At 40.0% G+C, this 25934-nt stretch overlaps 1 protein-coding gene across 1 annotated transcript in view; it reads right to left on the bottom strand.

Annotated features, from left to right (window-relative positions):
* Positions 1-22747, bottom strand: part of BLMH (bleomycin hydrolase) — a 44212-nt gene extending 21465 nt beyond the window's left edge. Inside the window, exons 1-6 of the mRNA XM_080825972.1 lie at positions 22524-22747; positions 22005-22202; positions 18117-18226; positions 17293-17434; positions 16605-16693; positions 14809-14901 (exon numbers count right to left, since the gene is read on the bottom strand). Coding sequence (XP_080682098.1) covers positions 14809-14901; positions 16605-16693; positions 17293-17434; positions 18117-18226; positions 22005-22202; positions 22524-22536 — 645 coding nt within the window. The 5' untranslated portion in view covers positions 22537-22747. The remainder of the gene's footprint in view (positions 1-14808; positions 14902-16604; positions 16694-17292; positions 17435-18116; positions 18227-22004; positions 22203-22523) is intronic.
* Between the last annotated feature and the right edge of the window lie 3187 nt (positions 22748-25934).

The following is a 25934-nucleotide window of genomic DNA, read 5'->3' as shown; positions in this document are numbered from 1 at the left end:
TAGAATAAGAATAATTTCTAGTGGAAGGCATCATTTTTGGGTTGTGGTAGTTTCTAATGATGTCACACCTTTAAGTTAGCATCATTATAATCCAAGGATATAGTCTGTATTATTTTCTGTATTATGAAAAGACAAAAATAGAAGCATAAAGAAATACCTTCTTTAAGATCACAGTATGGGAAAGCTCCCTCTGCTATATTAAATTTGCTATGTCTTTTATTTTTTAATTTTTATTTTTTTATTAACATATAATGTATTATTAGCCCCAGGGGTACAGGTCTGTGAATCGCCAGGTTTACACACTTCACAGCACTCACCATAGCACATACCCTCCCCATAATCCAACCACCCTCTCCCTACCCCACCCCCACCCAGCAACCCTCAGTTTGTTTTGTGAGATTAAGAGTCTCTTATGGTTTGTCTCCCTCCTGATCCCATCTTGTTTCATTTTTTCCCTCCCTACCTCCCAAATCCCCCACATTGCCTCTCAAATTCCTCATAACAGGGAGATCATATGATAACTTGTCTTTCTCTGATTGACTTATTTTGCTCAGCATAATACCCTCTAGTTCCATCCATGTCATCACAAATGATAAGATTTCATTTCTTTTGATGGCTTAAATTTGCTATGTCTTTTAAAACTACAACATGATGAACCTCTTCTGTCTCTACCCTGCAGTACCCACTCTGATCCAATTTCATCACTTATTACCTGCATTATTTGTATTACACATTTGTATAGTCCATTACATTCAAGAGAAATGGATCTTATATTTACTTAGTGTGCCTCTTTCATGCTGGATACTACATATCTGTTAGGTTCTCTTAATTCCTCATAACACTCACTCGAGGTATAATTTCCCCTCCCTTTTCCCCTCCCTGCCAGAGATTGAGACAAAGAAATTCGGTAAACTACTTAAGGTCACGTAGCCAGTAAGTGCCGAACCATGATCTGAACTAAGGTCATAGGTTGTTTAAAAAAAAAAAGTATCGTTCTATGAGTACAGGGTTTAAGAAAAGGGAACATTTACTGAATGTTACTGTGTTGTACTATAATCTTTGAATACCACATCTCTGAATCTTCTCAGCAAAAGTAGATGTTATGCTTATTTTACAGATAAGGAAACCACCATTCAGGGAAATAAATAACTTGACTGAAGTCAAAAAATTAATACATGACAGAATTATGATTTGAACTCAGATCTGATTTCAGTGCTGTTTCCATACCACCATGAATCAAGCATTTATCACTGTTAACTTTCTGGGTTTCATATAACTTATCTCCCCCAAAAGACCATAAACTTCTGAAGACTAAGAACCAGGTCTTGGCTATTTTGTCTCTCCTATAGCACGTAGCACTATATCTGATCTAGATATGACAGCTGATCTGAACACTGTTCCATTCTCCACATTATTAGAGGATGAATCATTTTAGAAGTACCAGTTTCTTCAAGTCACCTCCCCAGTTAAGATTCCATAATACTTCCCTAATACCCCCCGCAACAAATTTAAAACTCCAGAATCTGATTATTCTCACTTTTTTACTAAGACATAATGTATACTGAGTATGTAAAGTGTATTAATCTGAAATACATAGCTCTATTCAACTTTTTACATACATACATACCCATGTAACTACCAATCAATAATCCACACCTCCCCCAAGGTAACTATTATTTTGCCTTATATAACCATCGATTAATTCTGGCTTTCTTTAACTTCATATAAATGGACTCATACAGCATATTCTCTTTTGCTATGTTAGTATTCCACTGTGTAAACAGATTAGTTTATCTACTCTCCTGAGATGAGATGCAGGAGTTGTCTGCAGTTTGGGGTTATTACGAATAAAACTGCTATGGACATTTTTATCCAAACAGTTTTTAAAGGGGTTAAAGGAATTTACATACTTGCCAATATGAGAGGCAATACTTGCCTGCCTTTCTGCCTACTTGTGATCTCTGTCTGTCAAATAAATAAGTAAAATACTTTAAAAAAAATAAAATAAAATATAAAATAATGTCCTACTAATTCTATGGGCTCTTTCCATCCTGTGGTCTCAACCAAGGAAAATGACATATCTCAGAGAACGACCTGTGCCAGATCCCAAAGGTACCCTAAAAGCAGGCAAAAGGGAATGCTCAGAGGACAAAACAAAGCTACAGCCTATAAGAAACACCACTCTTCCCCCTCCTCTCCACCTACTCTGGAGAACTCTATTGTCCTTAAACTGACAGAACCCACATTCTTCCTCCACTTTACGGTCCTTTCCCTTCAGAAATATCTGCTCGTGCCTTTGTTCTAGAGAAATCACCAGATAATCTATGCCTCTCCCATCCCCATCTACTACTTTCACCCCGAAAGACCACTTAACAAGCTTAGTTTTGAGTACTTCTGAGCTTACTTGAGTGGTTGATTTCAGAAGCCAGGACTTTCTCCAGATTGATCTGGAGGGAAATTTATTAGAGAACCCCAGCCCTGTCTGACTTCCTTACTCATCAGGGAACACATATACATGAGATCTCTCAGTCTACATTTGTATTTCATCATCAAAAACTGAAATTGTTATGTATTTACTTCTCTTCATCATTCCCACTGCATTCCCAGCCTCCAAAAGCCTTGGGATAGACTGAAACCTGGTACCACCGTTCAAACTTATGTTCTGACCAAAGCTAGAAAGTGACAGCAATTAAAATAACAGAAATTAACAGAGTAACAGGCCTGCCTATGACATGAGGCAATAATTAAGGATAAAGAGCTTAATACATGGCTTATAATAGAAGACAAAGCATGATTCTACTATCTTAACAGAAGCAGATTAACCAACAGAAGAAGTTATGCTTGCCTTTCATTTTGTTATGTTCTGTTTTCCAAGAGAGAATGTTCTTTTACTGGTATTTACTATAAGAGCCTGAACAGCTGGTGCTTAAACCACCCCTCTCTTAATGTTCTTTCATTCTCAGGTTGGTTCCTAAGACCAAAGGGGCAGCGCATCTTATTAGCAAGTGTCACTGAGCTACTCTAACCATGGATTAATGAGGTGTTTGGGATTCACATGGCCTAGAGAATCCTTCGTATTTGCTCAGCACCAAGGTCACAAATGGCAACCTTAGGAATCTGTCATCGTGAGGAGGACAATGTCACTGGTAACTATGCTCAAGACAATAACAGTGAAAGTGTACATTTAGAACACGCTTAGATGACGAAGGTTTCATAAACCTAAATGATGAGCATTTTTTAAAGTTTTAATTTTAATTCCAGTTAACATTAGTCTCAGGTGTACAATATAGTGATTCAACACTTCCATACATTATCCCATGGTCATCATGACAAGTGCACTCCTTAATCCCCATCACCTATTTCACCCATCCCCCTCCCCTCTGGTAGTCATCACATTGTTAAATGATGTGTACTACCAACTAGTATTTGTCACATGCGTATGGCCATACATTGGTGGCCAATAAAAGGGAAAGGCTAGGGCTAGGCCTAATGAAGATTAAGACAACTAGGTCAATTTCTGTTTACTTTAAGCACATTTTAAATATAAATATAAATGTTTTATACTATAATTCACATAGTACCTTACTGTCCATTTGGCTCTATCTAAAGAAACAATGTTAAATCACTTCTTCCTTCTCCCTAAAAATGCATTAGTGGAAATTCATTTTTACTATCTAAATAGATTCTATGGTGAATCCATTTGCAAGACAAATGCTTATGCCCTAATGCATATGTTTTATAAGTCTGAATTCTTATTAAAGATGCCTGTAAGGTATGAATAAGGATAAGAGTACCATCTTTCTCTTGAATTTTAGTAAAACTATAATTTGAGACATGCTGCTTTGTTTCATATTGTTTGTTTACCATAATTATAAATTATCCAAAGTCATTCACATTTAGGTCAGTGTGTAACCCTCTGGAAAAAAACATTTGGTTCCAACCCAACTAACAATAGTTAAATGAGCTCTAACATAAAAAAAAATTTTTCTGAAGTATAAGCTCCAGAGGCCCTGATACTATATCTTCTTGATAAGAGGCCTGGCTGTTCTAAAATAACATTCTCTGTTCTCAAAGGTATAAAACTGACGAGAGAGCTTTGGACAGCCAGGTCTGCTCTCTGGTGGTTAACCTGGGAGTGTCACCTGCTTCTCACAAGATGCACTTGGCATTCTGGACAAAAGAAAAATACCAGGCATTGAACACAAGTCACTGCACACAACTGAATAAAGTAAGACTATATTCCTCAGAATATAAGTACATATTGAAAGCCACATAGTCCATTTAGGGAAATATATTTTTGACTTCAACTGAAATTACCCAGTGTCCATTCCAGAACTTCTGTTTTTCCCTCCTTTATTTTTCTCCATAGCACTAACCTTCTGGCACATGATACTTTTTATATATTTTATTCATCTCTCTCTATTAGAAAAGTAAACTATATGATGGCAGGAATTCCCGTCTGTTCTGTTCACTGCTAAATCCCCAATGCCTAGCTAGACACTACCAGGTAAATGTGTTAAGAAATATTTACTGGATGAGATGACTTGTAATTGTGATTTTAGATTAAACTTAGTGTCGGAACCAACCCGATAAAAAAAGGGTGTTAAGAGAGAGCCAAGGGAGTGGATTCAGGGAATACGGGCTTTCCAAAATGCTAGAAAGCTGAAGGCAGAGAGATCTATGTGTCAGTGCTACCAGGGAACCGATTCTGTTTTTCTCTCACTTCTCAGCCAATTAATGAGGTAATCCTTATGATTCTCACTACAGTTTAAAAAAACAATGAAAACGACAACAAAAACCCAGGAGAATCCAATGTTTGCAATTATTTCCTTAAGTACAGATTGGTAGAGAATGTGGTCTTAAAACCATGACATGAGCCAAATATAAGAGGGCAATAGCGTGCCAAAAATTGATGTTGGAGAAGGATTCACGGAGATCCTTCCCTTGCACACTTTGGGGAGTAAAGGGAAACTTCACTGCCATAGGCCGCAACTATACCTGCCTCCTGTGGCCAGCTGGCTTCTATGGGTCCATCTCCTTGGCTAATTAAAACTACTGGGAGTTGGGGCACCCAGGTGGCTCAGTGGTTTAAAGCCTCTGCCTTCAGCTCAGGTCATGATCTCAGAGTCCTGGGATCGAGCCCCACATTGGGGGGGGGGGGTCCCTGCTCAGCGGGGAGCCTGCTTCCCCCTCTCTCTGCCTGCCTCTCTGCCTACTTGTGATCTCTCGCTCTCTCTCCCTCTCTGTTAAATAAATAAATAAATAAAATCTTTAAAAATAAAAAAACAAAATCACTGGGAGTTTAAATTAGCCTCACAATGCGAATATGTGAAACAACCTATAATGTATCAGAAAAGTTTCACTTGGGGTCAGAAAGACCCAAGTCCTATTTGCAGTTTATATCCATTTATACTTATTGCCTATTATTATTACCTATTACACGGCCTATAAGTAGGCAGAATGTAAATTATAAAGAAAGGTTCTGCCTCTCAAGTCTAATTTTGTGAAAAAAGGTCCATTATGATTGGTCTCTAAAAATATTGTACCCAATCACAGAGCTCTGTTCATTTGCAATGATATGCTGAAGTCTACCATGGTGAATAATAAAATCAATAAAGGGAATTGAAAAAGAAAAAAGGACACAGAAGGCATGAGGCATGGAACATGGAACATGGAACATGCGGATCTCAATTTAAAAACAAATGATGTAGGACTAAGTCAATTCCCATACCCCTGGCTCAATGGGAGACAGACATCAAGTGGGAGGAGGAAGGGAGGATACTAAGTTGAGAGTCAGTCATGAATCCTTACAAGGGTGAGAGCTTAAAGCTGGCTATAGGCAGACACGGAACAGGGGAAGCTGTAGTAATGAGAAGGGTTAGAATAGAAAGGCGGTTCAAAGATAACAACCTAAGGGTGCCTGGGTGGCTCAGTGTGTTGAGCCTCTGCCTTCGGCTTGGGTCATGGTCTCAGGGTCCTGGGATCAAGCCCCGCATCAGGCTCTCTGCTCAGTGGGGAGCCTGCTTCCCTCTCTCTCTCCGTCTACCTCTCTGCCTACTTATGATCTCTCTATCTGTGTCAAATACATAAAATCTTTAAAAAAGAAAAAAAAAAGATAACAACCTAACTACTTATAATGGAGCAAAACTGGCAGAGCTAAAAGATTTCAGTGCTTCAAACCACTACAGAAGTGAGAGAATCTTGGAATCTTCATTTGTATTTACAACACTGGGTTGTTGAGAGAGTGTACAATGAAGTATAAAGCATTGTAGAAATATTAGTTGCTTTTACTGTTATAAAAATGCAAAGCTACAGTGCCCCTAAGAAATCATGTGCTTGGGGCGCCTGAGTGGCTCAGTTGGTTAAGCATCTGCCTTTGGTTCAGGTCATGATCTCAGGGTCCTAGGATCGAGCCCCCCACAACCGGCTTCCTACTCAGCTCTCTCCAGTAAATAAATAAAATCCTAAAGAGAAAAATCATCTGCTCCAACTTACTGACCAAGGAATCAGGCTCAAAGGTAAAACGACCTACAATCTCAGAGTAGAAAGGCCCCAAGGACACAAAGGTGGTAGCAGGAAACAGCTGAACTTTGAAGAAAGTTCAGTGTGGTGGGTAAATAAGCTAGTTACAAGCCGGAAGGAGTAGGGACCTTGGCTCCTGCTGATATGCAGTGGAGAGAAGAGAAGACAGCTCTCTACTGCTTTCTAGTGGGGAACAGAAGAAAGGCAATGATCTGTTAAAAAAATCAAGGGGCCCTGGGTGGCACAGTAGGTTACGTGCCCAACTCTTGGCTTCAGCTCCGATTGTGATCTCAGGATCGCGGGATCAAGCCCTGAATCGGACTCCACCTGCTTGAGACTCTCTTTCCCTCTCCCTCTGCCCCTCTCAGCCCCTTTCCCTTTCTCTAAAATAAATTAATTAATTTAAGAACAAATTATAAAACACCCACCTGTGCCTGCAAAAACAGGCAAAGGAAATACTTTCTGGAGGCACTGAATATATATTCAGGCAGGGAAAGACATTAAAAAGTAGACTTAAAAGCTATGTGCCCCTCTGTGATGTTAAATGAGCTCATATAGAGAGCTGATAACTAATAGTCAAATGATGATTTTGAGGTCTAGAGCCGCATTTGAATCAAAGAAATTGAAATGCAGACTTTCTAGCTCCACCCAGACCTGAATCAATCTGCATTTTAACAAGCTCTCTAGGGAACTGGTGAGCACACTGAAGTTTGAAAGCACTACTTTCAAACCACATCTATTCTTTCCCTCCTCCAAAGCCTTATTATTTATTATTTTTCTCATTTGCATTTGCTAGCCCTTTCCACACACTGCCCTAACTGCCTACAGACCTTCTCTGTCTCTGCAAGCCCTCCCCTTCAAGGTACCAGGCCATCAACTGACGTCCCCCTGACCTCAGCAAGTCCTGAGAGCTTCACTTTGGAAATATATTCCAAAATGTATGGCGTTCTCTCCATCTTCACCCTCACCAGCCTGGACCCAATCATTATAACCTCTCCTTTAAAGGACCAGAAGAGCCTCTTAAATAGTCTCCCTACTTTTTCTCTTTATTTTACTATCCATTCTCAAAACACTCAGAGGGATTTTTTTTTAACTGCCATGGTTACAAATGCAAACTCATTACCCTGGCTTGTAGGCCGCATGTTCTCCTATCCTCTACATGACCCATTCCAACCATTCCCACCTTCTTTCCAAGCTCAAGCCACAATGCCTTCCTTTGTTCCTCAAAAATACCAAGCTTTCTCCCATCTTATGGCTTTTGCACTTACTGTCCCCTCTGTCTGGTATGCTCTGTATCCACATCTCTGCACAGCTGGTCTTCCTGTTACTCATGTCTCAGCTCAAATTTGACCTCAGAAAGGCCTTTCCTGACCACCTCAGCAATCACCGTATTACTTGTTCTTCAAAGTACATATCACATTAGATAGTTTCCTGTTCATTTACTTGTCTGTCTCCCTCCACTAGTATGTAAAGTCCATGAGAGCAGGGACCATGTCTGTCTTGGTCATCACTATACTGCTAGCACTCAGAAATGCTCAGTATTTAGTAGGTATTCCATTAATGCTTACGGAATTAACGAGTATCAACGTTTTTCCTCACTCCCCTTCACCCCAAAATTTAGCCTATCCCCTCAATCCCCTCCTTCGGATGAACATCAGTTTGTTGTCCGTATGTATAAATCTGATTCTCTTTCTTGTTTGTATTCATTCATTTCCTTAACATTATTTTTAATGATGAATTCTTGGTAGATAAGCTGCCAAGTCATAGAGATTTTTCCTCTCAGAGCTCAGTTTCTCCCCTCTTCCATTTCTACTGTCACTACCCTTGTTCAGGCCTAATCAGTCCCACCTGAACTGCCACGGCTTCATAACTGGTCTCCCTAACTCTCCTCCTCCTTCCAGCTTCACTTAATTAAATTAATCTCCTGAAGGGCAGCTTTATTTCACATCACTCCCCTCCAAACTTTCTAACTGCTCATTTCCTACTTAGTTAAACTCTTACCCTAATATTCAAAACTCACGCTTGCTTCGGCAGCACATATACTAATATTCAAAACTTTTATGATGTTATGTCTAATTCTAACTTTCCACATTATTCTAGCTTCAAACTTCAGTGTGTCTCAGGATCACTAATTTAATGCGGATTATAGAGCCCATCCCCAGAGATTCAGATTCAGTATATCTGCAGTGGGACCCAGAAATCTGCACTTTTTGACAAGCTTCCTATGATTCTAATGCAGACAGACTTCACATCACTTTCTGAGAAAAACCATTTTTGCTCCTCCCCAAGACTCAAGGTAAAATAGCCTCCTCACTGCTCACCAAATCTCTCGTAAGCATATCTAGAATGCTTTTCACTCCAAACTTACTTCATTCAAAGTGTACCTCAAATGCGACTTTCTCTAGGAAGCCTTCCTTGATCCCCCAAGTAATAAGTACCAATTCCATCCTTGGAGTTAGACATGCCTGCATATCTTTACATTTACTTTACTTCACTTTGTATTACTTATTTTATTCCCCTACTAAATGTAAGTTACTTAACATGTATTATCTGCAACTCCTCCCATGTAATAGGCACTGAGAAATATGTTGACTGAGTGCTGTGGGGGTCCAGAATGCTTCACACAGTATGCCTCGTGGGTGCTACAGTCAAAACAGAACCTTGGGCTGGTTGGATCCAAGTCTGACTCAGCAAGCAATTCTGAACATTCTTTCAAGTCAAGAGTTGGGAGGATAAAAGTCTTTCATCCACTTCAAAAAGAAAAACACATCTTCATGGGCTTTTGTTTTTCTTTTTATAATATCCACTAAACTATGATAGAAGAAATGCAGGTTTATTTTCGAAACAACTCTGATTCTCAATGAGCTAAACAGAAAAATGTGACTCAGATCCAATGAAGACATTTAAATGACAGTTCACAAAGGTAAGGAATAAAGGTCTTCATTATGTTTGGTTTTCATGACAGATAATGATGCAAAATGTATTTAGGGTTGTAAGCAAACATGATACACAACTTATCTCCATTTTAACTAAGGATTTTGTATTGTTTGGAGATGTGAAATTTTCACTTCTGAAGGAATTCAGTCAACTAACTTTCAGCTCCAGAATACTTAAGAGACTGCCTGAATTTAAACACTTAGTTCATATTACTTCAGAATTTTAACTATTAATGAAAGTCTTTGGTTTAAGTACTTACTGATTTTCCTGATTATATCTCTTTAGTAAAAAGGGAAAAGAAACATAGTAGGTGAACATTCTCTTTTTCCTTTAAGAACCTTTAAGAACTAACCTGAGGTTACTCCCTTATTCAGTGTCAGAGATGTCCTCCAAGGCTATCAAAAGAATAATTCCCTTTTCTCTTCCAGAATCCAAAAGAGAAGACCATACTAGAAAATGTTATTTCTTCATAGTAGTGGATCTTAACCAGAATCATCTGAGAAGCTTTTAAAAGTACAGATGCCTTAATTAGATGCCAAAACAAAATTAGCCAGGAAAACAATAAGAGAAGAATGAGACGGGACCAGCCTCACAAATATTACAACACTCTATGTAGCTCCAGCAACTAAATACAGTTATTGGCAAAAGAATAAACAAACTAACAGAACAGAATTGAAAGCCCAGAAGCTTTAAAAGGATAAAAATGGCATCAAATTAAGGGGTAGAGAGAGGATGGAAAGGAAAAAAATGTGGGTAAATTGGGTAGCCTTCAGGGAAAAAAGTTAGATCCATGCCTCATACCCTATGCCAGGATAAATTTTAAACAGATTACAGATTCAAATACAAAAATCAAAACCCTACAAGTATTAGAAGAAAAATGGAAGAATTCTTTCATAATTAGAGAAAAGTCTTTCTACTTAAGAACTATAAAAAATTTCAAATTTGGCTATATCTAAGTAAAAAATTCTGCATAGCAAGAAAAAAACATATCACAGATAAACAAAAGACTAAGGGGAAAAAATGTAATTTATATCAAAAAGGGCCAAGGTAAGGAGTACCTAGAAATTATAAGAGAAGAAAAATAAGTTACAGTTCACAGAAATGATGCTCAGCCCCACTCAAAGTAAGAAAATATTACAATGAGATACTTTACCTATCAAATCGTTTATCTATCAACTGTTTACCGATCAGACTGGTAAATATCCAGTTGTTTGATAAGTATATTGCCTTGGTAAAACTAATGGTAAACAGGTTCTATCAGATACTGCTGATCTGAGTATAAACTGGTATAATCCCCAAAGAAGATAATTTGCATTACATACTGAAATTACAAATGAATATTTTCTCTGACTCAAAAATTCTACTTCTTTGGGGCACCTTGTTGCCTCAGTCAGTAAAATATGCAACTCTTGATCTCAGCGTCATGAGTTCAACCCCACATTGGGTGTAGTAAAGCTTACTTTAAAAAAAATTCTACTTTGGGGCACCCAGGTGGCTCAGTTAAGTGTCCAACTCTTGATTTCAGCTCAGGTCTTGATCACAGGGTTGTGAGCTCATGCCCTGCACTGGGCTCCAGGCTGGGCATGGAGCCTACCTAAAAAAAAAAAATTCTACTTATAGAAATATACCTACAATTATACAAGCATATATGCAAAATAATGTATATACAAGATTATTTATTATATTTTTAATAAAAGCTTGAAAATAATCAGAATGTCCATTACTAAGGACCAAATAAATCATTTATACAACAGAATTCTATGCAAATATTTTTTAAATGCAGAAACTCTTCAGGTATCAATATAGAAAGATTACCAAGACATATTGTTAAGTTAAAAAAAAAAAAACACGGGGCACCTGGGTGGCTCAGTGGGTTAAGCCGCTGCCTTCAGCTCCAGTCATGATCCCAGGGTCCTGGGATCGAGCCCCACATCGGGCTTTCTGCTCAGCGGGGAGCCTGCTTTCCTTCCTCTCTCTCTCTGCCTGCCTCTCTGCCTACTTGTGATCTCTGTCTGTCAAATAAATAAATAAAAATCTTAAAAAAAAAAACAAAACGCTGTGCAGAACAATATGAGTAATAGACTAACGCCTCTGCAAAAAAAAAGAGGAAAATAATATAAACTCATATTGGATTGTAAAAAAAAAAAAAAAAAGGTTTCTGGAAGGATAACTAACAACTAATATAGAAACAAACTAAAAAAACTGGTTGGGGGATACAGGAGAACTAGAAGGATGGAGAATAGGATGGAAAGAAGACTTTTCACTGTATACCTTCTTATGTTTTTGATATTTAGAAAATGTTTTTTATGCAAAGATGTCTTTAAAATAAAAAATAAAAATACAGATAATTAGGCTCCAGTCTCAGGGAAACTGATCTTGCACGTCTGGAGCAAGCCTAGGCCTATGTCCAGTTTTAAGAGCTGAGCGCCACTGCTACAGAATTTCTTCAGCGAATCATAATGGCTTCCTATCTCTTTTCATGGCACTGGTAAATATTGTTTCCAGTCTTTATGTTTTGTTTTCAACAGAGTTTTGAGAGACTACATTAATAATCCCAAGGAGATCTGGGGGCTAAAAAAAAAAAGAGTAGATGCACCAAGAAAACACTGCAGTAAAGGGGACTACATGTTTCCAAAATGGATCTGTCTGGTCTGTCATCACAACAAGCAACCTGCACTTCTCTAAATAATGCCTTTAGTACAAACACATTTCATTCAAAGCCATCTGAGCTTCATGGCTGTTAATTTAGTCATTATTTTAATGTGCCTACAAGGCTAGGCAAATCATAGGTTCTAATTTGTGGCTTTAAAACCAGAGCTAGACTCCTCATTACCAAAGAGTCGTAATCAATAAAGAGGGGTTTAGGGGTCTGTAAAAATCTAACGACCGACCACACAGAATTCTGGAGTCAACAGTTTAGGCAGAATCATTAGGTAAATAATCTTATAAAACATCCACCATATTCATGGACTCAGTAAGGTGGTGTTTTACTATTTTTCCGAGATAGGAGTAAGGAAGGAAAAATATATGAAATACATCTGCCCTAATTTTTATCAGCCAATCCCAGGGTCAGGACACGGATCTTAGATACACTATTTGAAAGATTGTTAAAGCAAACAACAAAAGCCAACAGGATGCTTACAATTTGTAAGAAATATTATCTAGGCTCTTTTCCAGAACTGTTTATAGAACTTTTATGCTTACTATACCCTACCATTTTACTATAATCATAAATGAAAGCAAATCATGCAGGAAATATGGCCTCAACAAGAGAGATCATTCCAAGCTTGAAGGAAGAGAATTAACACATACTGGACAACTGCTATATGCCAGGGACCATGGCTTGCATTCTTCTATCTAATTCCTTATTTGATCCCCACAAAAATCCAATGAGGAATATATTTTAAATCCCAAACTGAATCTCAAACAGGTTAAGCATATTATCGCATATCAGAGAGCTGTAAGTGATAAAACCAAAACTGAAATCCATGTCTAACTCCAAAGACTACTTTTTCCTATTACTCTCAGATACCTCTCTTAAATAGGAATCCTCAGAAAAAACGGGTAGATAGGAGATAACTTAAATGCACTTAGCAAAATGAAACCCCTGCATCCAATCCACTCAATGAATATTTAAGTAATAGGGTTGCCTGGGTAGCTCAGTCAGTAAAGTGTCCTACTCTTGGTTTTAGCTCAGGTCATGTCAGGGTTGTGAGGCTGAGCACCATGTTGGGCTCCGCACTCAGCGCTGAGTCTGCTTGAGATTCGAAAGAAAGAAAGAAAGAAAGAGAAGGAGAAAGAGAAAGAAAGAAAGGGAGAAAGAAGAGAAGAGAAGAAGGAAAGGAAAGGAAGAGAAGAAAGGAAAGGAAAGGAAAGGAAAGGAAAGGAAAGGAAAGGAAAGGAAAGGAAAGGAAAAGAAAGGAAAAACAGCTCCTGTGTGAAGCACTAGGCTAGGCACATTTACCTGAACAGACCTGATAGCTTAGGAACCTGTCCTGGGTCACACACCTGTTAAATAATGAGAAGACTAGAACTCAGACAGTCTGATTCCAAGGACCACAGTCTCAACTACACTTTAAATGGCTCTCTGAAATTCAAAGGAAAACACAAGTGAAGCATTAGGTTTGTCCATGGCAGTGAAAAAATTAGGCCATTTTAACTCTATACAAACAGTTTTGAAAGGAAACTGTTAGTTGACTGGTTCCTAGTCATGGAACCCACTAGTAATGGGCCCACTGGATGAAAAAGGGAAATGCTTTTTCTTTTCTCAGAGTAATTCATACTTTTATACATATCCATCTGTATTATGTATAGTCTTAATAAAGATTAACTGCCTTGATAATAAATATTACACCTAACATTTGCTTAATGCTTTTCATGTTTTCCAAAATGTTTTCACATACATTAAGTGACATAACCATCAATAGCTTCCGATCTTTATTCCTACAAAATAAAGCCAAAAGTCCTGACCACTACCTAAGATCCCTTACAGCCCTGCCTTTCCAGCTTTATTTGCTACCAATCACACACAAGATACTATGTTTCAGGGACCCCTGGGTGGCTCAGTTGGTTAAGCAGCTGCCTTCAGCTCAGGTCATGATCCCAGCGTCCTGGGATCAAGTCCCACATCGGGCTCCTTGCTTGGCAGGGAACCTACTTCTCCCTCTCCCTCTGCCGCTGCCTATGCTCGCTCACTCTCTCTCCCTCTCTCTCTCTGACAAATAAATAAATAAAATCTTTAAAAAAAAAAAAAGATACTATGTTTCAGCTACACTGTTCTCTGAGGATACCTTTGTTCATGTCACTGTACATGCAATTCCCTTCGTCTGGAACACTCTTCCCAATCAGCCATCTGATAAATTCCTATTGTTTTCTAAGAGCTGGTTCAAATATCTTCCCCATGAAACCTTCGGCTTGTTGAATTAGCTACTCCCTCTTCTAAGAGGGAGTACTAGAGGACTAAAAAATCCTTTTTTACACACCTGTGACACAGGATATACCATAACTAATCGTGTGTTTCTTTTTCCAAGAGATTGAACACTTTGTAGAGACTATGTCTTTCTCTTTTTTGTATCCCTAGTGCCAAAGTCCTAGCAGATATTTAATATTTATGAAATGAATAAAAGAATGAATTGTATAGAACATTAAATTGAGAATTAGAAGATGTTAAGTGCAAGTCCCATATTAAAATACAAAGTTTACACCTCAGTTTTTTAGTCGTAAAGTAATTAATTTTCAACTCAATTCTACATTTACTGCGATGACTGTGCTTCCTAATCAGTTTAACAGATGGAAATATTCTGAGAGCTCTTTAGAATGGTCACAAAAAATCCAAATAATTGTTATTACCTCCTCCATCATGACATCTTGTGTGGCTGAGATTTCTCCTCTGGTCGCTCCACTGTGTACCAGGTTCCGTAGTCGTATACAGAATTCCCTCATCTATGACAGAAACTTATTCAGTACTCCAAATAGTTAACCCAACTTCAACTGTAAATGAGCCTAGTAGACCAGTACTAGTTCTTTTGAAGTGTAACTAAACCAAGACCCAGGGCAAAGTTCATAAAAACATGTATGTACCTCCCCAACCAGTCCACTTAAAATGGCTAAAAACTTTCCATACAGGGAAAAAACATGGCTTATTCCCAAAGAATTATAGAGGGACCTGTTCCTACTCTGCAACTAATGATACCCTCTGTGCCAATATGGGCCTGGGTATGGGGAAAACGTCTGATTCCATAATGCCTATCACCCCTAGGAAAAGCAGGAGACTTAAGATTATTATGCCACTAAGTCACTCTAGTAGATTTTTATTTAGAATTTTACTGGTTGTTCACTTCTCCTTCCTTACCAAATCATTATAACAAATAGCTATGCCAACCTTAGAGTTTTCATTTTTGTTGTTTTCAATTCTGAAAGTACCTAAGATAAAGGTGAGTCTTAAATCTAACCACAGTGCTCTAAAAAGGATCTTGCTCTCCTCTAAAATGAAACCCAAAGATATACTATTAAGGATCTTTTAACCTGTGGATAAGAATTCTGAGTTTCCTGGGTGGAAAATAACCTACTTCTAGTATTGGGGAAACACATCTATAGTTTATATTAAAATCCAATCTTTCTCCCAGGGGTGACAAATCCAATCTCAGCCTTGTAGATCAAGAGAGGCGATTCTGGCAACTCCCAGTTCTCTAAAAAGAGGTCTGGCTGGTGGAGCACCATCCCTGTAAGACTGAAAACCTTTCTTGCGGGGGTGCCTGGCTGGCTTAGTCAATAGAGGATGCAACTCTTGATCTTGGCTTTGTGAGTTCAAGCTCCATGTTGGGTGCAGAGTTTACTTAAAAAAAAAAAAATATATATATATATATATACACACACACACACACACACACACACATATATATATATATATATATATATATATATAACCCACCTTGGGAAAATGGGTTATGTATAGAAAAAGAATGATTCACTAAGATAACTGAAGCAATAAAAAGCAGTTTAGTGACACATCAAATCTTTAGTGGGTGGATAAACTACACTGATGTGGTTTGGGGCGCCTCAGAACTCTGCATACTCTTTAAGAAAGTCTCACAAGTAATTCTCTCTGGTTTTACTAGAACATAAAATTCTCCCAGACACTAGAACCCAGTGGGTTTATGGCCCATATTAAGCGTGGGACTTTCTTTCCTCAGTACCCATAAGAAAACACTTAAATTGGGGCGCCTGGGTGGCTCAGTCAGTAGGGCAGTAGGGTCCTGGGATCAAGCCGCGGATCAGGCTCCCTGCTCAGTGGAGAGCCTGCTTCTCCCTCTCTCTCTGCCCGCTGCTCTGCCTACTTGTGCGCGCTCTCGCTCTCTCTCTCTCTCTCTCTGTCAAATAAATATATAAATAAATTAAAAAAAAAAAAAAGAAAACATTTAAATCAATAGAAATAAAAGTAGAAGTTTTTTAAAAAGACAATAAATCTCTCTAAGCTCAATTATTTTTAAAGTTAATATGTAGCTACATTGCCTCTGAAAGACACTGAGTAGCTACCTTGTACATAAACTGTACACTGAAATGCCCAGAAATCCCTCTTGAAAATCAGTTAAGAGTTTTAAGGTAAGTACACTAAATTCAATCCCACCCTGCTCCATATGTTGCACCTTGTGATTCAGAATATCATTCATCCTTCTGGTTGCCTCTGTTGTATAAGATTCAGGGAAGCACTTCTTAGGGACGACACCATATTTTTCTAAAAGAAAACATATTTTGGCGTTCAATAAGGTAAAAGCATACTCCAGCACTAAAAACTGTGGCAAAAATAGCTATCGCTTTAAAGAACAGGCCATAGTTTGCTGGTCTAAATCAGAAAACTTAACAATTTTATGCTTCATATTAATAAACAGGTCACTGAATCTGGATATTTATCAACAGATCTAAGAAAGAATTCTGCTCTTTTTATCTATAATACTATGTAAAGAGCTCAGCATGATGAGGTTTTCCCAAAAGACACCACTTTTTTGAACGAGGATATTATTAAACAGCTGCAGTTGTAATTAAACAGCTGTGTCTTGATTACATTGATGGACAAAAGATAAACTTTTTCATAGAAAGTTGGTTCTACTTAATACAACCAGTTTCTTCCCCAACCAACTCTTCACAGTACCTATCTCCTTACCTCTCATTTAAGAAAAAGGTGAGAGTATGAGATAAAAGTTCTCAGAGCTAACTACATCCTTCTGGGGGACTGATTTTACTCTGCACATAACCACCAAAGAAACAGTCCATGCCCAACTACAGGGCCTTGCTTGATCATGCTGAGTTTCAGTTCCATTAGAGAAAGGCTCTTACCAACAATATTGACAAGCATATCCCACTGTCCACCATCATTCGCGGGATTCATAAGCAAATACTGCACCAGCCTACCATCCTCAGGCTCCTTCTTCTGGGCTGTTTCCACAAAAGCATTTAAGAAGAAATAACAACGTTCAACCTAGATAAGAAAAGTTAAATAAAATTAAAGGAAAAGAGAGCTAAAACTTTTATTGGCACTAGCAATACAACAGGAGTTTGGGCCTACCATAGCCCCACCACAGCAGGTATTTTTAAACTAAAGTTGGTAATTAAGTATCAGTATCTGGCTTCATAAGAATATTTAAAGTTTCTTCTTATATTTCTATAGCTACATCCCAATAGTTTATCCAAAACCATGCACTGCTTTATTTTGAAACAAAATCTGATATTCCGTAAATATCTAATGAACACTTATATGATGTACATTTTAAAAATTAAAAAATTAAGCAAAATTTACTGTTTTTCATATAAGTACTACCCAGAGTCGGGAAATTAGGTCCTAGAAAGACCAAATAACCTAAATAAAGATGGTAAGAGGAGAAATTATTAAAAACAAAATAAAAAATTTTAAATAAGTTAAGAAACAAAGAAGCAGTAGGTGAGTCAGTAAGTAGACTTATTATTTCCTTGCAAAAAAGTAGCCACCTACCAAACAAAAGCAGTTCTGCCTTTGAAGAGTCAACCTTTGATACTTTGGAAATCAGAATAAGTGGTGTCCCATCTATAATGGGGCAAACTACAACTGGAAAAGCAAGAAATGAAGAGATAGTCCCTATCAAGGTTGATACTGAAACAAGAATCTTGCAAGATCAGTCCCCTACCTTGTCCCAGAAAAAGAGATAAGATTGACTAAACTCAAATTCTTCAATATTTAATTTTTTCATGAATGGAAGTCTCATAACATTCAGACAAGAAAAGATCCAGCATCGCCCTGAAACAAGAAAGCAAACCAAAAAATTAGACTGAGTGTTCACATAGATTACAACATTGTCCTATCCCTGTTTCCCAAAACTGAATGCATGAGAAGATCTTGAACAATTTAAAACTAAATCAGAAAGAACAGAAAGATTAAAACAACACCAAAACAAGAAAGGTAGGAATTAGTATTTGAAATATATATGCAAAGGATATATGTTAATATCCTTAACATATGAAAAAATCTCTTTACATACCATTTAAAGAATCCAATACAAAAAAAAAAAAGAACCCAATACAAATCACCTAAGAAAATCACATTAGAAAAAGAAATATTGCTAGAAAGACATGAGCAGAGATCATGAATACATAATGGCAAAAAAAGATACAAATGGCAAAGAAACATTTTCAAAATGTTAGGTGGGGATACATTATTTTTTAACTGATTACGCCCAGTATTGGGATGGATTTGGGAAACAGCATTATTATACAGTCTGGATAGAGATCTAAACAGGTACGAAATACCTGAGGGCAACTGGCAATATATGACAAAAGCTTTAAAAAGACCCCACCCATTAATCTGGAACATACAGTATATGCTTCAATATAAGATGACCCTAACATAAGTCAATCCCCAGTCTCCCAAGAGAATTAAAAAGAAAAAGCTGTTGGGATGCCTAGCTGGCTCAATCAGTTGAGCATGCAACCCTTGATCTCAGGGCTGTGAGTTCCAGCCCTGCATTGGGTGTAGAGATTATTTAAAAAATAAAATCTTCGGGGGCTCATGGGTGGCTTAGTTGGTTAAGCATCCAACTCTTGCTTTTGGCTCAGGCCATGATCTCACTGCAAGACAGAGCTCCATGTTGGGCTCTGCACTGGGTATGGAGCCGACTTGGAGTTCTTCCCTCTACCTCCGCCCCCCTTCCCTGCCCCCAACCCCTGCACACAGGTTCACACTCTCTCTCTCAAAAATAAATAAAATAAAATCTTTAGGAAAAAAAAAAGAAAAAGTTGTTTAGCTAACTGGACCATACAGACATTAAAAAATAGAGATGAAATAGTAAATGTCCACCTACAACATTAAGTAATTTAAACATATACAGATATTTAAAGTCATGTTAACATTAATAAATTGATGTAGCATTGTTTTTTTCACTTTCACATATGTCATTTTCACACTGATTCACTCTTCACTTGTATCTTGGTATCGTGCTTTTGACATCATTAGACCCACTCTTACAATTAGAACACATCATCTTTCCTCCATCTATTATGTTTGAGTCACAGCAATGTTTTGAATTCACGCATGATGCTGTTCCTGAAAACTGTGTGCCAGTGCCAATTATACAATCATCTTCTTAACTTGTCTGGTAAGCAGATAATCATAAACTCTACAATGTTACCATTACCTGTACTGATGTAAGTGATCTTTAGCCTATTTATAATGATAGCCAACATTTCCATGTGAGGTCCTGTCCTAGGAATATACTATGTTCAAATTTTTCACCTTTTTAAAAAACTGATTCAATCCAATGATCTCTATAAGCATCCAACACTAGCACAGATTGAGGTCATTTCAGAGTAAAGTGCTTACCAAATTGTATTTTACTTCAAAATAAATTAGCCAAGAGCGCTCCTTACGAGGATCTCTGTAAGGCCTCAAACATAGGGTAACTCTCTCTTTCCTAAAGGAAAATTCAGAGGGAAAAACCTTGACTTTTATTTGGGGATAACTTCTTTACTGCTATGAACTTATGTTCATGCTATATTGGTAAGTGAGAAAGGTAGACAGGTTACCTAACAATATGTAAGGTATCCACCTATATTAAACACACACACACACACAGAATAAAGACCTAACAGAAAAAAACATATACTTGTTGGTATTTTGCAAATATTCTACACTAAAGAACAATAATTTTGTGGCACACCTGGGTGGCTCAGTTGGTTAGGTGGCCAGCTCCTGATTTCAACTCAGGTCACGGTCTCAGGGTACTGAGATAGAGCCCACGGCAGGCTCCACACTCAAGAGGGTAGTCTGGCTGAGGATTCTTTCTCCCTCTCCTTCTGCCCTCCCCCTGCCCATGTGCCCCCCCCAAAATAAATAAATCTTTTTAAAAAAAATAACAATTTTGTAACAAGAAAAAACAATTAAAAATAAGTAACTATAGTGGTTTTTGAAAGTCACTAATGACTTAGTTCATCTTTACCTTGGGTTTGTCTAGATGCCACCTCTCTTATATTATTATTATAAATATATTATACTTATATATTATCAATATATATTATATATTATTTCCCAGTAAAGAAAATATGGATGAACTGTTAATGTGAAAAGTGCATGAAAATAAACTACATAGCTCATGTGGTATTGATATCTGTTGTAAATAACAGTGTTACTACAGAATATATAAGACCTGATCTATTCCAGAGGTCACTGAAATCCGGATTGTGTAGGGCCACTGTGACATTACTAAATGGATCATTTGTAGCCTGACAGTCCACACCATCCCAAGCACGTCCTACTATGGCAAAACAGTAATTATGGCAAGGTCGTGACTTTTTTTTCCTTAACATTTAAAAACCAATTTTACTGAGGTCTAATTTCCATACAACAAAATATATCCATATGAAGTGTACACTTTGAGTTCTGACTGGCTCTCAGCAAGGACTGATCTGCTTTCTGTCAAAACAGACTGGGAGTAGGGCACTTGGGTGGCTCAGTCGGTTAAGTGTCTGACTTCAGCTCAGGTCATGATCCCAGGATTCTGGGATCAAGCCCCACATCGCTCATTCTGCCCAGTGGGGAGTCTGCTTCTCCCTCTCCCACTTCCCCCACTTGTGCACGCTCTGTCTCTCTCTCTCTCTCTCTCAAATAAATAAATAAACAAAATCTTTAAAAAAAAAATAGACTGGGAGGGGCGCCTGGGTGACTCAGTGGGTTAAGCCTCTGCCTTCGGCCCAGGTCATGATCTCAGGGTCCTAGGATCGAGCCCCACATCGGGTCTCTGCTCAGCGGGGAGCCTGTTTCCCTCTCTCTGCCTGCCTCTGCCTACTTGTGATCTCTTTCTGCCAAATAAATAAATAAAATCTTTAAAAAAAAATAGACTGGGAATAATTTTTAAATGGATACACTTTACAAAGTTCTTTTAGTACGATTTTGTTATAAGAATGTCCTCCTTATTTAGATTCCTGGATAACCAATGTTTCACCGTAGCTGTTTTTCTGACAGTGGTGCTAGACAACAAAACAAGAGCTCTTGAGGAGTAAGGCATGAGAATTGAGTATTTTTCTGTATTACAAACTGGTCTATTGGCAGGAAGTGAGCCCATTAGCACATCTGCTCAAACTGCAACCAAAAAGCCTACTTAAAAATAACATCGTGTCTTTTCCATTTCATACATTTGTGTATGGCCTTCAGGGCAAGAACATTTTGGGGAGTTTCTGGATCATGAACATTTCTGCATGGTTCACTTTGTACCAAAACAAGGTATCTCCAAGACACCAGGCTAAAGTCACCTAACTTCAGGACACCATACAGTGAATTACATTCAAACAGATGACCATGGACTTGTCATTTCAGTGCTTAAAGCAGATACACTACCAAGGCACAGAGGACCAAAATAAGTCATAAGGTAACGTCCTTGGATCTGCCTTTCCCTGTGCCTGTTCTCTAGAAATTTACTTCAAGTTCTTTCAACACAAACTTCTACTCAAGACCACTCTTAAGACATCAAAATGGGGGCGCTGTCAGGAAGGTCCAGTAAAGTGTGCAAGGAGCTGTGAGACCTCACCTGAGCTCTTCTGGTTAGTGACTGGCTTGCCTTCCTGAGTCACAGCGTGCTGGAACACATGCTGGGCACCCTGTACCGTGGCCCTCTTCAAGCAGATGTCCAGCAGGTCGTGGGTGGTCCCGACATTCTGGGCAAGTACGAACTGAGGGTCGGAATTCAGTTTCTGAATCAGAGCAGCTACCTTCTCCGAATTCAGCCCTGTTGGAAGACCAAATGGTATTTCTAACACCAAAAGGAGGCTTTAGAGGGCCGATCCCGGACTCCCACTGCTTGGCTCCAACTTCGGAGGCCCGACCATCCGGAGATGACACTTGCGGCGGCGAAGCCCTTTACTGGCGACCTCCCCCAAGTGCTGTCTCCCTCCAAGACCGCTCCAGCACGCCCTGAAAGCTCCATTCCCGCCTTCGCCCCCGGTCCCAGGCCCGGTTCTCTCCCCGCCGCCGGGCCTCCGGGGCCCAGCTTGAGCACCCCCCAGAGAGGACCCCGCTAGGGCCTCGGCGGGGAAGAGCGACGCCTCACCCGCGTTGTTCATGGTGGCCACGCCGCCCGGCTGGGGACCGGTAGCTTCGGGGTTCTCAGGGGGAGCACCGGGGTTACGCCGCGGCTCGCTACCTCAGCGGCCGGACCTGCCACTCGCACTCGGAGCGCCGGAAAGAGGGAACCGGCTCGGTGGCGGCGGAGGGCTGAGGCCCAGAGAAACGGGGTCCGCGGAGGGACAAAACTCCCCCTCGCGTTGCTGAGTCAGCGCCGTCTGGGCTGGCCCCGCCCAGGGGAGGGGCGACCGGGCGGGCTCACCACACGGTCCGTCCCGCCCGCACCCCTGCCTCACCTCGGTGCTGACGGGAGTGGGCCCCACGCGACCCCGGCTTCCTGGCCCACCCTGCTCCCGCTTCCTAGCTGCCGGGGTGGCTGCGCGGTTCTGTGCTGGGCCCAGAGCCCGAATACTCTGGCCTTGGGTACTGGACCCAGAAAGCCTTTCCAGAAGCCTTTAGAGCGCTCGAGGCAGCGGGGTGGAGGGGAGGGGCTGCATAATTAAACGCAGGCTTAGGATCGGTTGACTGTCTTTCACACACACACACACACACACACACACACAGACTCACACAGACACACACACACACACACACACACACACACACACACACAGAATGTTCCCAAAGTCTCTTCCTGTAGGCATCCTTTGCTGACCATTCACTGCGTTTTCGATGGCAACTTGTTGCTTGGATTCTAGTCAGAACCAAGTTCTTGTATTTGAGGGAAAATTGGAAGCAAGCTCTTTCCCACCCACTCGGGAGCTACTACCACGGTTCTACAAACACACATCTGCTCATTTCAAGAAAACTACCCATTCTGGGCTTCAGGGAGTCAGTGAATGTTTCCTGCTTAGCCCAGCATGTGCTAGGGGCTTAACTAAGGGGAATGACAGAGGTCCGTCCTACGCATCAACCGTGGATCGCCAAACCCTCTCCAAAACCTGCCAATGAGCATCCCTATCCTCTCCGCAGGCTTCCGGGATAACTCAGATGTTTTAGAAGGTTTTGAGAGTTCGAAGCCCTGTTATATTGTTTTTCGTGCTCTGAAACCTCAGTCTTTAATGAGATGTTGGAATGGGACCCACGGATGATAAAGCAAATACAAATGTATCTGCCTTATTGAAAATCCTTTCTGCTACTCAGAAGTGTGAGAATCTATCGTGGAACCTGGAACCTAGGTCTTAGACTGAGAATCATGACTGGTTCTAAGGAACCCTATTATCTCAAAAGATCCACACTCAGATACTAGTTGTTTGAGAAGTACAATCTCTATGTCCCTACAGAGACAGAGCTAAAGTTTGGGGATGTGACATAACCGTCTCCAACAGAACCCATCCTATTCTGAGATGTTTCTGATGTCTGAAGAAAAGGAACAAGCTGAAGTTATGCTGAAAAAAAGTCATTGGTCCTTTCACAAAATGATGTCCAAGCACCCTGCCCAATTCGACTTACAAAATTTTATTCAATGTCTTCCAGGGTACCAGGCACAGAGCAAGCTGCTGATGATACCAAGACCCACAAAGCTTAGGCTAGCCCTTAAGAAATCCCACAATGTAGTGGGGAGGATACAAAATAACTTTTAGACAATCTGTATTAGCATACCAGTAGTACTGTAGTACCAGTGAGGAGAGAGCCATGAATTAGGGACAGAAGTTCCTGAAAAAGAGATGATGAGTGAGCATAATCTTAGAGTGGATGGGATTTTATAAGGCAAAATAAACCAACCAAATGAACAAACAAACAAAAACAGAGGAAGGGCACACAAGGCACCAACAAAGGCACAGAACATTAAAGCACATAGCAAGAACTTGTTAAAGAAACTGTGCATCATAGTCTGATGTGGTTAAGAACAAAGGTGTCGAGATCAGGGGCGAGGTATAGAGCTGGAAAGGTGGGTTTGGTCAGGATATGAAGGCTTTTATATGCCATGCCCCAGCATCTGTAGTTTATCCTATGGTTAATTGGAAGAATTGGCTTTTAAACAAAGAAGCAGTATGCTTAATTCTGTGTAATGAAAGAAACCCAATGGCGATGAGGAGGGTGACGTAGAGGGGAGAGATTCTGAAGTTAGAGAAACTAGTTAGGAAGCTGTTCCAGTAGTGCCTTTGGGAGACGATCCTTAAACTGAGGAAAGGGAAGAGATGCAGACAATCGGGAAAGTTTTCAGTTGAACGAGAAGCTGGATGGCGGTGTCTTTAACCCAGAGAGGGAATACAAGAAAATAGATGTTTGGGAGTAAGTGAGAAGGGAGATGATGAATCCAGTTCGGGCCTTGGCAAGTTTGGGGCACCCACAGGACCCCCAAGAACAGAAGGACAGGAGTTGAATGAAAAGATGTCTAGAGATTAAATAAGACATGCCAGTATTGGAGCCATGAAAGTCAACGAGGTTGCAGAGGGAAAGAGTAAAGCAAAAAAGGACCGAGGACCAAGCATAGTGCCCTGGGTGGCAGCATGCAGCTTTGTAGGGTGATTGAGGCACAAGGGTGCCAGGCTGAGTGGGGGGAATAGGACCTGAAGTCCAGTCCAAGCTCTGCTTGCCAAGCCACGCCCCCTGGCCCAGAGCTGTGCTCAGAGTATGGGGCATCTTTTACTGTTTATTACAAGGAAGCCATATTGGGGTACCATTAGCTCTAGAAACAGCAACATTTAAGGAACTGGTGAAGACAGAGGAGCCCGCAGGAAAAGACAGAAAGAGCAGACAGAGAGGTAGAGGAAGACATGGAGTGTTATGTCTTGGAATCTGAGAAGATGGCGAAGGGGACTGAAAGCTTCAGGAAAGTTTGGCAACTGGATCATGGGTGAGCTTAGAGAGGAGAACCACACTGCAGGAAGCGGAGAGGGAAGAACTAGCAAGGAAGCTCCTTGGGGAGAAAAGGAAAACATGTCCACCAGGAGGATGAAAGGCAGGAACCAATAGAGATGCCAGATGCCAGGAGGGTATAATGGCTAGAGTAAGAATCCAGAAAAAGAAGAGGGATGGAATCACTGGGGAAGGTGGAGGGGCCAGTTTTGCAGCCAGTGCCACCCTTTGCATGCCAGTGATTACATTTCCCAACCCCATGCCCAGAGATTCCTATCAACACTTTGCCAGGTCTCTTACTCTGCCCTCGTTGTCAGGGTGGTACCCTTAGTACCAGCTTTCCACTCAGCAGCTCACACCCATGTATCCAGTCCCTGTGTGAGCACAGAGATGGAATGCAGAAGAAAACTGGTTTCCTAGTGGGTTCACCCCAAATGACCCACTCAGCAAGACATTTCCCCAAGAATAGAATTTTTAGGACCTACCCCTCTAACTCTGTCCAGAAGAGATGTTGTTGGGCTCGGTGACACCTCGTAGAACAAGCAAGCAGAAAAAATTCTAGTAGGAAGTCCCCAATATTAGCAAAGAAAATCTT

The sequence above is a fragment of the Martes martes genome (genome assembly GCF_963455335.1).
Source record: "Martes martes genome assembly, chromosome: 16".
NCBI lineage: Eukaryota > Metazoa > Chordata > Mammalia > Carnivora > Mustelidae > Martes > Martes martes.
This window is presented reverse-complemented; position numbering and strand designations above follow the sequence as displayed.